The sequence below is a fragment of the Strigops habroptila genome, chromosome 7 (assembly GCF_004027225.2).
Source record: "Strigops habroptila isolate Jane chromosome 7, bStrHab1.2.pri, whole genome shotgun sequence".
Taxonomy (NCBI): Eukaryota; Metazoa; Chordata; class Aves; order Psittaciformes; family Psittacidae; genus Strigops; species Strigops habroptila.
In genome coordinates this window covers 24964470-24978499 of record NC_044283.2, presented here as the reverse complement: position 1 = coordinate 24978499, position 14030 = coordinate 24964470, and the positions used below count along the sequence as shown (strand labels likewise).

The following is a 14030-nucleotide window of genomic DNA, read 5'->3' as shown; positions in this document are numbered from 1 at the left end:
AGTCATAGTTGAGGCCAAGGAATATGTAGTATATACTAAATCTCTCCACCTTGAACCTAAAATTCCATTTTGCTATTAATTCATGTAGTGTCAGTTTCTCCTTTTTTAAGGTTGTTTGGTAAGGAACAGATAGTATAGCCTTTCAAGGCCTTCCTAATAAAATCAGAAGTTTCTAAGTGCACACTGGCTAGCTGAGGATTGCATTCAGCATTAGCCAGATTTCTTTTAGCTGAAGGTAGGGAAAAAACCCTGTTCCAATACTGTCTCCCATAGGGAAACACACCACCAACCAATTCACTGGGTATTCTGCTCCTTGTAGCACTAATACAAACAGCCTCTGTTTAAGAGCAGACAGCTTTAAGCTGACATTTGAGTGTTCATTTACCTTACCTTACCCTTCTAAAAATAAGTATACTCAGGGTGGCAAACTGCAGCTTAAGAGTTTCAGACTGGACATTAGGAAAAGCTTTACCAAAAGGGTAGTGCAGCACTGGAACATGTTACACAGGCATATGCATGTCTCCATCATTGGAGGTCTTCAGGACACTAGAAAAAGGAGTTGCCTTGCTAACCTGAAGCTAACATTAACGTTTTGCTCAGCAGAGAGCTTTGAGGGACCTTTGAAAACAAGGTTTATAGAGGATGCCACGCAACTTTTGGAAAAAGTTACAGTGATCACTTTAGACCATTTAACTTCCAGCAGAACATTTTATTCTCATTAAGGACAATGAAATATCAACCAACAGCTCAATTAACATGACACAGATTAAATAAGCCCCGTTAAGCATTTTCTACTTAACATGTGAAAAAAGTCTACAGACATCTGATGTGTCCAAACCGTTCACATTAAAACTTGAGCTCATCCTTCAGCATAAGCTCAGCTGATGTTGCTGCTGTGTATAGCAAAAGGTGGAAACAATTTAAGTTACCAGAACAGCTGTGTTTAACAAGTACTGAAGCACTGGAGTTTAGACTGCATTTACTGGTGTGCTATTAGACTGCTTTTCTTGCATCTCTTCAGAGTCTCAGGCAGATTTGCAGAAAGCCACAGCAGAAAAACGAACTTCTCCTTTTTCACGTTCCGTAAATTGTCTGCAGATCTTCGCAGAATCCTTGGCAGAAAAGGAAAAAAGGCAGTTTAGATTATCAGAATACACCTGCTGTAGAAACCAAGTCTGTACAGCTCCTCTCTGGGTCCCACCAACTAAGCATCCAACTCCTGTAGCACCAGCTAATAAGGAGTTAGGTTATCTAGCTCTGTGGCACAGTACTACCTTGTTACCATGGTGTAAGAAGCACCAACTTGTATGGCAAGCCAGTACAGCTCCTATACACTGAATGCATTGCTCTCACCCTTTTATAAGTCTTGTTTTCAGGGAAACAAACAGCAAGGGAGAAGTCTTACCTTCAACAGCAGGTCAGCTGAGCTTGTGCCATGGTTTACAGGAAACGGCATGCGCCCATCTGTGAAAGAAAGCCTTATCACTCAGAGTACTTATTGCTTCTGAGTTAGCAGAACTGAGCATAGGGGGCCCAAGAAACAAGCACACTCAAAGATACTGGGGAGGTCAGAACAAGTCCCCTTAAATGAGAAGGGGACTAACTATTGCCAGCACTACAGGAGATGACATGCTTTACAAGAGGGTCTAGGCCTTCAGTGCAACCCACCTTTAGTTAAAACCTTCAAGTGAAAGTGTAAGTTACCTTTATTGGCTTCGAAAGCCTCAGCAAACAGCTTAACTAGCACGAAGTATCTAGGCTGAGCCCCCAGGGCTGCACAGTGTAAGGCAGGCTCAGTCCAGCTGCAGAGTTCTCAGAACCTTACCCAATTCATACAGATGTCCATCCACATTGGCAAACAGGATGAAGTGGAAGTTCACACTGTTGTCCTCAACCTTGGGAAAGACCATTAGATACATTTGCTAGATTGGAAAAAGCCAAGTACTGCGGACCCTAGTTGTGACTACAGGACAGAGATGTCCACAGCAAAGGAACAGCAAGCACTAAACCCAAGTTCAACTGAAGAGGTCTCCGCAAGATCTCTACAAGGTCAAGCACCAGAAATCCTAATGTATGGTCACATTTTCAGTCAGGAGCTGAACCCAAATTTTCAGTCCGTTTTTGAGGAAGAAACTCAGCTGCACAAGCATGCACCCACAAGTCACTCATTTCTTTGCTCATGAGCTGTAACAGCTATCTGCCACACAAAAATCTGTACTGCTCTACCACCTTCATTAACCCCCCTCCCAAGATTCTACACATTCATCTCTTACCCGACATTGTCCTTCTTGCGCAACAGAATTGTGGACTTCTTGTATAGCCTTAAGAGAGAGCAGACACAGGTTATTACATCCTTAAGTGCTGACAGCTGTCAGCAGTTTATGTAGTTCATGTACCTTATTATTTGCAAAATGTTTAGCTCTCTCTTCAGGAGACAGACCAGCTGTTTCATCAAGAAACTTCTTCAGGACAGACCCCTCATCTGCACAAGATGATCAGAGATTTTACTCACTATAGGTAAAGCATCAGTTACAATTCAGATGCAGCCCACCGTAATCAATGCTTGTTGCATTCAGCCTGGAACTATCCAGCACAAGCATACTATAACCACCACTTGAAGCTAGTTATCCAGAAGTTATCAACAACAATCCTATGCAAACAGCCAGTTTGAGTGCTTCAGCATGCTCTAGCTGCTCATCTTGGAACTCACTTCCAAATGGGGTTTAGCTTTTCTGACTCCCCCCTTGCAGATTTGGCAGAGGCGTTCAGTCCTGCTTTGGAGAAATTCAAGAAAGGTGCCAGCTGTAAGGACACTGAAGTATCAACTAACAGAACATGGGTAGCTGAAATTAAGTTGTCTCACTGCTTTCCAATGAATATGGCACTTGCTCATGACGGGCTTGCTTTGGTTTTCCAGAACATAAACTAGTAATGTAGCACTAAGGTGCCCAGAGTTCTAATCTTACATGAAAGACATGCTGCATCATTCATCTCACTCAACAAGAGTGTGTTATTTCAGAGAATACTTTCAAGAAGAGTAAAGCAAAGCTACTCTTGTTAAGCCTTCCATAGTGTAAGGAGGAATCCCACATCACCCAGAGGGTTCAAGTTCTCTTGGAATAATGAAAGTAAGTTATAATTTGCAGATGTCCGGTCTTTGAATAATAAAATATTTCCTGGACTCAATGATGGCTTTTGACAAGCACCTGTATCCTACATCCTAGAAGTTTCCAGCCACAAGTTGCCTAATCCAGTTTTATATCCTCTCGTATAGGAAGAGGACAATCAAACTATTACCTCTGCAGGAAAACACTGCTTACAGACCCTTATCCTGTATTACTTCCCCAGCAAAAAGAAAACCTGTTTAGACTGATTTACAGACTACCCCAAACAAGTTGTTCTCATTAGACATAAGTGGCATGAAAAACTTCTTAGTTGACATCAACACCAATGTCAATAGCTACTTCTGAACATCATACTTCCTAATTACAGTCTTTGGCCAGTCCTATTATGTGCCCTTTTCTCTTGCGTTGCTCACTAGGATGATACCTCTGCAGCTGCCAGACAGGAGTCGAAGTACATTCCCTGTGATTCAGGCAGTAGATGAGACAATACGCCTCTCCAAGGGCTGAAAGACCCACTTACCAACTGAAGCAGTACAGCATGCCTTAATTTGGCTTGTAAGAAAGCCCCAAGGCCTCCAATAACCCAAACCCACTCAATCCTTGTGTCATTAAAAAAAAAAATAAATACGGAAATTCAAAGCACTTCAGAGCATTCATACTCACCAAGTTTCAGCTTGTCTTTATTATTAGCAACTGCATGTATCAGACCAATCGTCCCACAGGAATTGCTGACAGTCTGCTTCAGGAAATACACCTTGGAATTGATTTCTTGGTTCTTTATTTTCTCAGTCTGTTGTTTCCTGAAGTTCTCATGCTGTAAACATGTAACTGTTATAAGCATTTCATCACAGGGATATCTTTTTATTGTGCAAACTACTAGACAAATGAGTTCTGCAGCAGAATCAATACCAGGACTGGATAAAGATTTACCCAGAAATTCATCTTTGCAGCACAGGTCCAGCAAAGCGTTACTGTATATACTGGATGCAGGCTGACTCTTAATGGACTACCTGCATGACTCAGTGATATCCAAAGGCACTGTTCTTAGCCTCTCCATCTGTTCTGTACACTGGAAATAGTTTGGGGTGGGAAATCATATAATGAAGAGATCCTTTTATATCATCTTTCAATAGTTTTTGTCCATTTAAGGAGACTACTTGGCATGTTTCTGCAATAGTTTGCCTTTGTTCCTTTAGTTCACTTCCTTTTATGAATCCCCCCTCATCAGAGCAATGTATTAAAAAAAAAAAAAAGCATAAAACCCATCACTACTGAAAGGCTCTAATCCTTCCTTTAAAGAACCCATTAAACACACTTTGAAACAATGTCCATCTCATCTACTTCCTTAGCATCGATTGCACTAAGTGTATTCATCATACATAAGTAATTTAGGCCTCTCCAGATGCAATGATTCAGCACAGTAACAGAATTGCTATCTCTCACACTCAAGACCGCTCATGGTTTTTTTGCCAGCCCAACATACAAAGCAAAGTATAAGAGCAGCGTTGGAGTAAGAGGCCTTGTTTTGTTGTTTAGCTCATTTTACTTCACGCTATTTGGAGGCTGGGGCCAAGCACCCAGTATGCACTGCCTACCACCTACCCACAGCCCCAGTGCAAGCCAAACCCACTCCCAACCATCTGATGCTTGAGAAGATGACACAGGCACACTCCTGACAGCAACCAGCACTACCTGCTGACAGCTAGTGCCTGCAGACAGTGCTGCTGACAACAGCCTGCCTTTTACTCCAGAGGCATGTGGGCCATACGCAGCCTAACCGGCCTGCCCAGGGCGACAGCAGAAACCCCATAAGGCACCAGCCGTTCCACAGCACTGGGGTAGCCGCAGGCTGGTGCCTGAACTCAGCCCACCCCGCTGCGGCCGCCAGGGGCAGACCGGCCCGGGAGGGACGCAGCAGCCACCCCCCGCGGGAGGCACTACCCACCTGCTCCGTGAGGGGGAACAGCAGGAGCAGCGCGCAGGCTGGGGTCGGCACGGCGCCCAGCGCCTCCTCCTCGAAGCCCAGCACATCCACGAAGCGCCAGCCAGGACCCACCCCGAGGCGGGACAGCACCTGCGCGGGGCACACGGAGCGGGTGGCACGGCCAGGGCACCCCCCCACCTCGCGTCCCCCCCCAGTACCGGGGCCCGGCCGCCACCCCCCCCCCCCCCGCCGCGCCCCAGTGACACAGCACAACGCGCGGCACCGCGGCGCCACCTGCCGGCCGCGCCCAGGCGCTGCCTTAGGCACCACCCGCCCGAGGGGGCGCGCCGGGCGCAGCCTCAACGCCGCTCCGCAGGTGCGGCCGCGCCCCGCGCAGCAGTGCGGTACCGCTCCGCGCCCGCCGGCGCTGCCCCGCAGGGCGGGATGCTGAGGGGTGGATGGAGAAGGCGCGGCGCCCGCCCGCGGCGGTCCTGCGGCAGGGACTCACTTTGTTCAGCATCTAGAAGACAATGTCAGGAAAGAGGGGTGACTGCCGGGGAGAGGCGGCGCCCCGCCACCCACTCTCCCCGACCACAGTCCCCAGCCCCAGCCCCTTCCCCGCCACCCCTTGCGCACCTCAGGGTTGATCTCCATCGGTTGCCAGGCCATGGCTGCAGGGCGGCGGGGAGCCGGGAAGATGGCAGGCTGCACCCCAGGCACGACGATGTCCCTCCCCACACAAACCGCAACCCCCCCACCGCCGTCGACGCTGAGGCGGAGAGCCGCCCACCCGGCTCTTATATAGGGGCGGGCTGGCCCACTCCGCGCCGAGACGGGGGGAGAGGGAGGAGCAGAGCACGACCAAGGCTCGGGGGCGTGGGGGGCGGCGGTGCCAGCGCCACGCCGGGCAGGCGTTACCCAGCGGGGCGAAAGGTCCGCAGGTGGGGGGTCGGTGTCGGGGAGCCGCGGGGCGGGAGACAGGCCGGCCAGGGCAGCGGGAGGGCCGGGGGCACAGCCCGACCCCGGATCCCGCTTCCTCCGCGGGAGCGGGACGCGGCCGGCGGCGGGGGGGGACCGCGGCTCGGCTTACCTCTTTGTGGAGAAAGTGCTGGAACCGGTGGGGCCGAGGTGCGTACGGCGGCCGCCTGCCCGGCCGTGCCCGGCCTGGCCTCTCGCTCCCTCGTCCCCCGTGGGGCCGGCCCGGTCGGCGCTGGCGGGGGAGGCGAGCGACAGCTGTCATCGAGGGCAACACGTTCGTCCACCATTGTCAGACCAGCCCAGAGCTCTGTTTATCCTTAGAGCATACGCTTGAGCGCTATGCGTTGGACCCAGATGTATATGTATTGCATAAAGTACATGAAGGTTCTGATGTTCAATATAAGCAATAGATGGTTATTTTAAAAATTTCTGTACGATCATGAAACTGTCACTGAAGTCACCTGTCCATGGATTGCATCTCTGCAGTTTGAAACAACTACTGAACCAGTCCAATGAAGTTGGTTATAAAATGGTCATAGAATCACAGAATGGTTTGGGCTGGAAGGGACCTTAAAGCTCATCCACTTCCAAACCCCCTCCATGGGCAGGGACACCTTCCACTAAACCAGGTTGCTCCAAGCCCCATCCAACCTGGCCTTGAACGCTGCCAGGGATGAGGCAGCCACAACTCCTCTGGGCAACCTGTTCCACTGCCTCACCACCCTCACAGGGAAGAACTTCTTCCTTGTATTTAATCTAAATCTACCCTATTTTGGTTTAAAGCCATCCCCCTTGTCACATCTCTACATGCCCTTGCAAAAATATTGGGCTTTTTATCTTTTATTCATGACCTCATAGATTCTCCAAGCAATGTCTTTGGCCTAGAACACCTCTGAACACTGAAACAAAACCAATCTACTTGAAATACTAGAAATTATATGGAATCCAGACACCCTTTTGGATTTTACTGGTAAACTGCCAGATGGGAGCCTTGTGGATAACCAAGAGATGCTTCACTGTTATTTTCCAAACAATGCAGATACTGAACAAAAAAGTCAGCTGAATGTCTTCAGTCTGTTTGGTTTCAATTACTTTCTCCCTTTGGTTTTCCACCCTGTTTGGTTTTGATTACTTTCTTCCTTTGGTTTTCTACCCTGTTTCAGAATGGTTTAGACCCCAGTGCTGCAAAATTTCTTAAGTACCTGCCTAATTTCAAGCACATTTAAATTAACTTTACATCTTCTGCACTGTAAGTTAGTGGGGAATCATTCACATCAGGTGGTAGCACACATGTTTTTGAACCGAGATCTATTTATCAACCTTACTCAGTTTACAATGAACTCCTAGGTATAGAAGCTTACAGTTTACTCTTTGAAATAAGGACATAAAATGTTCAAGACACAGGGTCACATTGGTTCTACATGTAACAAGTGTTAGTGAAGAAAAGACAGGATAGCAAGGAGGGTTTTGTATTTTATGGGCAAATCTGGGATGTTTCCAGACAGGATAAAGCCTTGAGCAACCTGGGCTGATCTTGTAGCTGATCACGCTTTTCAGCAGGAGGTTGGTCTAGAGACATCCTGAGAGCCCTTCAAACCTGAAGTATCCTGTGATCCTGTGATTCAGTCTATCACAGTAAAAGGGAGAACAGTACACAATGTTCAGAACCAAAGATTTTCAGGAAGGACAGGGGAAAGGTTCACAGTAAACAATAGTATCATTTATTTCTGCTTTTATCCCTTACATTTTAGCTGAAAACAATCATTGATACCTATAAGAAAGCTAAAATGGCCCAGAATCAGAATATTTATTCTATATATAGTGTCTTTGACTATCTTTCCTTTTATGATCAACTCTTCATGCACTGTAAGATGCAAGTATAGCAAAACAATTGAATAGACAGTATGATGCTAATGGTCCCTGATATATATGGAGGAGAGACTGCATGCAGCTCCTCTAAGAGGCTGGCAAAGCACGCATCTTGCAGCCTACAAAAGAGAAGGCTAAAAATGGCAATAAAAATCCTACTTCTGAATTTCTCGGTGGCAAATGGTGGTTATAACTTCAGCCTGTCTCAGAGCAGTGGCAGTGCTCAGGTCCCAGGTTACGGTGTCATCCCTGGGATGGCTCATGTGCTCAGGCTGTTGGGGGAGACTGCAAACAGCTTTTGCAAATGCTTCAGTCTCTGCATGCCATGAGCAGCATACAGGGACCACAGCAGCAGTGATCATTTCTAAGGGAGAATATGCCAAATCTGTCAATACATAATTTTAGTAAGCAGTATAACAAGACAAACCTGCTAAAAATCTGCTAGCATTGCTAAAGATGCCTTCCTCTGGAAAGCCATATAGAAAGTCAGAGCTGTGTCATATCCAGTCCTCATCTAACTTCTTGCAAAGACAAAGTCTCTGGGCCATCTTTCTTCAGTGCAGGTAGGTATACCTAGCACATTTAACCCAATACATTCTCACTATTGCAATAAGGAAACACTAGACCTACAATTAAGAGCTGTTTTTGAGTTCAGAAGATAGTACAAAAGTACCTATAACAAGCAGGGTGGTGAAGGAGACAAAGCTGGCCTCAGACAGTACAGAGCTCCTGAAATGGAAGCTGAGCACAATGCCATATGCTCTAGGATATCCCTTGGTCAGCTGTCATGGCTGTGTCCTTCCAACTTCTTGTGCACCCCAGCCTACTGGCTGCAGGGACAGCACGAGGAAGCAGAGAAAGCCTTGATGCTGTGCAAGCCCTGCTCAGCAATAGCTAAAACATGGGTGTGTTATCAGCACTGTTTTGGTCACAGATCCAAAACACAGCACCATGCCAGCTGCTGTGGAAAAAATTAACTCCATCCCAGTCAGAATGTGTACACTGTGTAACAAGGTACCAAGCATACAACAAACGTATCTGAGGCCACTGCAGGGTCAGCAGGCATCAGGGATCTGTGTAAGGCAGTAACATCCCCCTTCTCTTCTGGTAAATTGTCTGGAGCACAGCAGTAATTCCTGCCCCATCCTTTATTAGAAGATCAGAAGGATCAAAAGGGCAAGCACGAATGACTGCTTTTATAGAGGGCCTGGGCCCATGGGTCCATGAAAGCTTTGGGCAGGAAGAGAGGTGTGTGCGTATTTCTGAATTGCAGCTAGGTTAATTTAAATACTTCTGTGAGGAGCCTCAGTGACTGCAGCCCAGTGCTGTGGGGCAATGTAAGTACAGTCACTCCTCAGCATCTGGCTGACAGGAGCTCTGGCAGGAGCTCTGGGCTAAAATGTCTCAAACGTCAAGCAGGAGTAAGACTGGGAAGCGAAAGAAATTCAAAGCAGGTCAGAGCTGAGTTGGGAATGGGGGAAAACCCCCAAATCTTTCTTTACTTACTGTAAAGGTTGGAAAACTTAGGTTCTCCTGTCTCTTCTACAAGAGAGGATGTTTTGGCTAGGACTGAGGACTGCTGAGGTGGAGACATGCTGAAGGATGTTAACTCTGGGTCTGACCTATGATGAAGCTGGGCTGGAGAGGAGTAACTCTGAAGTAATGCGCATGAATGTCTGGGCTGATGAGAGGGCTTGCTCTGCCAAGGACTGTCTTTGTGTCTATTTGAGCAGTGACTCTGCAACGAAATACAGCTAAGTTTTCCAGCACAAAACCAAACTCTACAGAATACTCTTCTGGAAGTCTGTAGGTGGAAGTGTTAAATGGAAGTGCTAAAGTGTAGCTTTGAAGGCCTGCCTTGAGAGTGTTAGTGGCCACGGTTTTCTTGAATTCAGATCTGTCTGGCAGGATGCTTAAGATTCTTCACCTTGTTCCTCTGCAAAAATGGTGTCCACCACATGGTGATGGTGTATATCAGAGGTAAATCATAGTCTGCTTTGTTTCCTGGTAAAAGTAGGACAAACAAAGAGCGACTCCTTTCTCTTTCCCCAAAGAAAGGCATGAGGGACATCACTGTTATCCCAGTGTCTTAGTTTCCCATCAAATGACATACTGTCTGCTTTTACTTGATATGAGAGCTTGCAAGGCTTGTCTTAGTGGGTAAGGAAGACAGCATATCGGCACCTGGGCAACCAACATGTGTCTCCTTTCCCTCAAATGCTTTAATTGTAGGTGTTAGCAGGCCACCCTTTTTCCTCTATAGAATATATCTTTCTAGTCTACTCTAGTAGAGGAGAACAATCCCTCATTCCTTCCTCTGTCTTTTGTTAATTTATAAACTCTTGGGATCAGTGCTTTTAACTAGAGAGGTAAAATATACATCTCAAGTAAGAGCACCTCATTTTGTGCAATGTTTTACTTAATACATGTAATCATAAAATCATTGAATCATACAATGGTTGAGGTTGGAAGGGACCTTAAAAGATGTGGTAATAGTGTAATAGCTTTTCAGCCAGTTGATGCTTTCCTGAGATTAACAGGCACAAAAGAAAATAAGATGAGCCATGTGAATTAAACTACTGGTTGCAAAAGACGTAAATAGCAGCACTTGACCCTTGCAATTCACTCTGGTGTACAACAGTTTTGAATACTCATCAGCCATACACGGCACCCAGAGAGCATTCACAGCCTCTCTTCTGGGACTGCTGGAAGAGTTCACCTTAAGTAGCCTGAGCTTCTTGTGAAACAATAAAAGGCCATTTCAGATCACCTCCTGAGCACTTTCTGCTCTCAAGCTGGAGCAGAGCGGGGAAAACAAAAAAAAGCTGAGGAATGCTGTCAGACAGTAGAAAGGATATCAAGACAGTGACTCGTTAGTGCTTTTCAGGTGGTAGAGATTCACTTCCTCAGGTGTATGGGGTGCTGAGGGAAAGCCACAAGCCACCTCCCAAATACCTCTATATATCAGTGGTTTCCATCCTCAAGAATTAAACCTTTTTGGGGAAAGGAGGTGCTGAGGAGGGATCTAACTTCTGGACCAAGTCTGTTGTCACCTGTGGCCTCTTAACATGGTAGCATGGCTTTGGTTTTCTCAGGGGAGTGTGAAGAGCAAATAAGAAATTGGCTTGCCTGCTGTTAAATGAAGAAGTGAGTGGCAGGGCTCTGCCAGAAGGGAGTAGCAAGAACAATTGTGTCTCTTTGGGAAAGAAAAAAAAAGGTGTCTCTTCCTGCTTGCATGGCAACAGAGGCACCTGCAGACAAGAACTCTCCTGTGAAGGGGGTTTATTGTGAAATGTTGTCACTCCTCCAGTTCGGCAGCACAAACTGTTGTACGCTATGTCCTGGAGGTCAGCCTCTCTTCTTTTATGAGGAGGGAAGAGGGGATAGTAGTGATGTGGATAAACGCAACTGTGAAAGGCTTTCCTTCATCCTGTCTTTGTTAAGCAAATGGAACCTTCAGCAGAATTTAAAGTAGCTGATACTTGAAATCAGTGAACATAAAAAAAAGCTGTTTAGCTAACTCATTTACAGAATCCTAAAAGATGCTTGCTTTATTCCAGACATCTGATGTGGTCCTGCATTCTTGCTGTATCTTATGAATAGTCTCCTGGTGAAATGTTTCCATCTGATTTTTACATACATGTTCACTCTCACCTATATAAATTCTGAAATAAGCTGTGGTCAGTGTAGCATATTCTCTGAAAACTCCAATTCCACAACAAAAACATCTTCGGTAGTACAAGCTACCCTGAACTCCTCCTATACATCAGCATACCACAATGTTTACACCAACTTGTGCTAAAGGATTTAATTCCTCACCTATATGTGCACACCCTTGAGAAGTGTGGGGATTTTGTTTGTAATTAGAGAAGTGCCCTGAAGTAAAGCCTCAGCTGCAGACAGCTTGTGAGAAGTTCAAGCATGGTTCTTCTGTAAGAGCTACTTCACCTTGGGAAGGATGCTGGCACAGAGCTGCTGCTAGCCCACTGAGTGAAGCTGAGAGCCTGAGGTGCCTGGATTGCCCTGAGACCTGCCTGCCTATCTGGTCCTGTCCTGAAGTAGGCTGGCTATGCAGGACTGCATGGGAAAGACATTTTCTGCATTTGAGCCAGTCCCAAACTGCCCCTTCCTCATCGCTCCTAAGGCCTATGGCGTATCTTAGAGTTAGTAGCCACAATATATATATGTATGTTTGGCATGCAGCTCTGGCAGGCTGGTGACTCAGAAGTGACTCAGAGCAGCACAGCTCTGATTTCTCAGTGTGACCACAGTCTCACAGACCAAGGTCTGAAGCTGCTCTTGCTTCTCTGCTCTGTAACAGCACATAGAAGCATTAAACGATCCCTTAATCATGCTAGTGGAATTCAGTATGTGCTTTTTAACCACTGAGATCCTGCCTGTACCAATTCCTATATTAATTACAAATTAACAGTAGCTATTCACGTGTACTTACATGACAAGGCTTTGATTTCAAAATGTGTAAGAATGAAAGACTTAATGCCACATTAATAACCACTTTCCAGAAGTACATCTGGCAGAATGTATCCCTTTGGTTAGGTTTAATTCTGTCACAAAGCATTTTACATATGCATATCACTAATGCAAAGCAGTTGTGTTGTAAGTGCTGCTCTTACCAGCTGGGGGATGCAGCAGTGCAGAGGCCCAACTGCTCTGACACTGCTGTGGATGTCACTGGTGGAAGGTTATTAGTCTTGCCTCAACTGTAAGCAACTAACATTAAAAACACAGTGAAACAAGCCCAGTCAGGAAACATCACCCCTTCCATGCTTGCCTTTGCCCCAAGCCACTCTGACGGGACTCCATAGTGCCTCCTGTGAATCTTCAGAGGCTGGTCTCAGAGCATCAGCAGCAGGGAGAAAGGGAGGCTTTTCTCCCTCTGCTCCAGAATTTTTCCACACTATACAAGGAGGAGAGTATTTCCACCCCCCATCTTCAGAGAAATGTTTAGACAGTGTTTGTCACTGACAGAGAAATGTTTTCTGATTTAACAGGCACTGTTTTGAAGTGTGGGTATTAAGAACACCATCATTTGGCCCTTAAGCCTTGTTTTAGTGGAGGTGTTTAGCTTATACAAAGCTGATATGCATGCTGATACAAATTCCTGTCTCAGGAGAGAAAAACATTTAGACAGTGACAGGAACTACACTATGGATCAGAAAAACAATGGGACCGTATCACATTCTGCAGCTACAAATATAAATACAAAACATGCCGCTCTTTCCCATGTATGTTTATACACCTAGGGCAAAATTCCCATTGAGTGCATTTGCAGCCCGGGCTTTTCTAGCTCTATTTAGGACATTACACACTGGACTTTTGTCTCTCTTGTTTCAGAGACAAAGCACCGGCCTTATGTTGTCAGTAAACTAGCATTTCTAACTTTATTTTAGCTTTCTACATCTCATAATTAATGTGTATTGGTGCATGTGAATGTGTATATATGTATATATAGCATATGAGAGGGTTAGCCATTCTGGCCTGGGACACGTTTCCTGAGTGCCTCACAGGGAGCTGTACTGCTGCACATCCTCAGTTGCCTGTCAGAAAGCAGAACTGGCAGCGCAGCACTTCCAGGGAAAGCTCGCGCCAGGGCTGAAACACAACTGCCGGCAATGGAGAGGTGTTGGCCTAAAACTTCTAAGCTGTGCTTTATTTTGTGCTTTTTGAACACTGCTTCTCAAAATCTTTGTAGCCTCAAAGGCAAGAGGCACTGCAAAATCTCTGTTCTGTTCCTATTTCTCAGCTGTAGAAAAATACTGGTGATTGTACGTTTCAGTGCCCATCAGAAAGCAGGGCCATACTTCCCATTTTAAGCAGCCAAGACAAGAAAATATAGCTACGTTAGCTTTGCAAATGTGAGCTATTCTCTTTATTTGACTACCTATAATTACAGGCCTTGCTCTGTGGCAACTTTTGAGCATTTCTGTCCACATTAAATAATAAACAGAGTTTGCCGAAGAGTCAGCTCTAAAAGCACCTACTGCCTTGTAGCAGAGTGCCTAAGCAGCTTTTTCTTACAAACAGCAGCTTTCTCTTGCCCGGTCCCTCCAAGTTGAAGGAAGTCCAAACCGGACTGTCTTCCTGCAGTGGTCAGTTGGTACATTCTCCTATTT

The 14030-nt window shown here is 46.2% G+C and overlaps 1 protein-coding gene across 1 annotated transcript; it reads right to left on the bottom strand.

The window, feature by feature from the left end:
• Nucleotides 1–688: 688 nt before the first annotated feature.
• Nucleotides 689–5827, bottom strand: UCHL1 (ubiquitin C-terminal hydrolase L1). Its single transcript, XM_030493274.1, has 9 exons — nt 5686–5827; nt 5558–5569; nt 5071–5199; nt 3789–3939; nt 2397–2482; nt 2274–2321; nt 1826–1895; nt 1406–1464; nt 689–1112 (listed from the first exon to the last, which is right to left on the bottom strand). Exons 1-9 carry the CDS (start codon nt 5716–5718, stop codon nt 1026–1028), a joined length of 675 nt encoding a protein of 224 aa, XP_030349134.1. The 5' UTR covers nt 5719–5827; the 3' UTR covers nt 689–1025.
• Between the last annotated feature and the right edge of the window lie 8203 nt (nt 5828–14030).

What these genes read in the sequence shown, in the direction of transcription:
- UCHL1 (XM_030493274.1), bottom strand. Translation starts at nt 5,718, where the DNA reads ATGGCCTGGCAACCGATGGAGATCAACCCTGAG. An exon ending in TGTTCCCCCTCACGGAGCAG is followed by an intron (nt 3,940 to 5,070) that starts GTGGGTAGTGCC and finishes ACATGTTTACAG; the next exon opens with CATGAGAACTTCAGGAAACA. An exon ending in AACATTTTGCAAATAATAAG is followed by an intron (nt 2,322 to 2,396) that starts GTACATGAACTA and finishes CTCTCTCTTAAG; the next exon opens with GCTATACAAGAAGTCCACAA.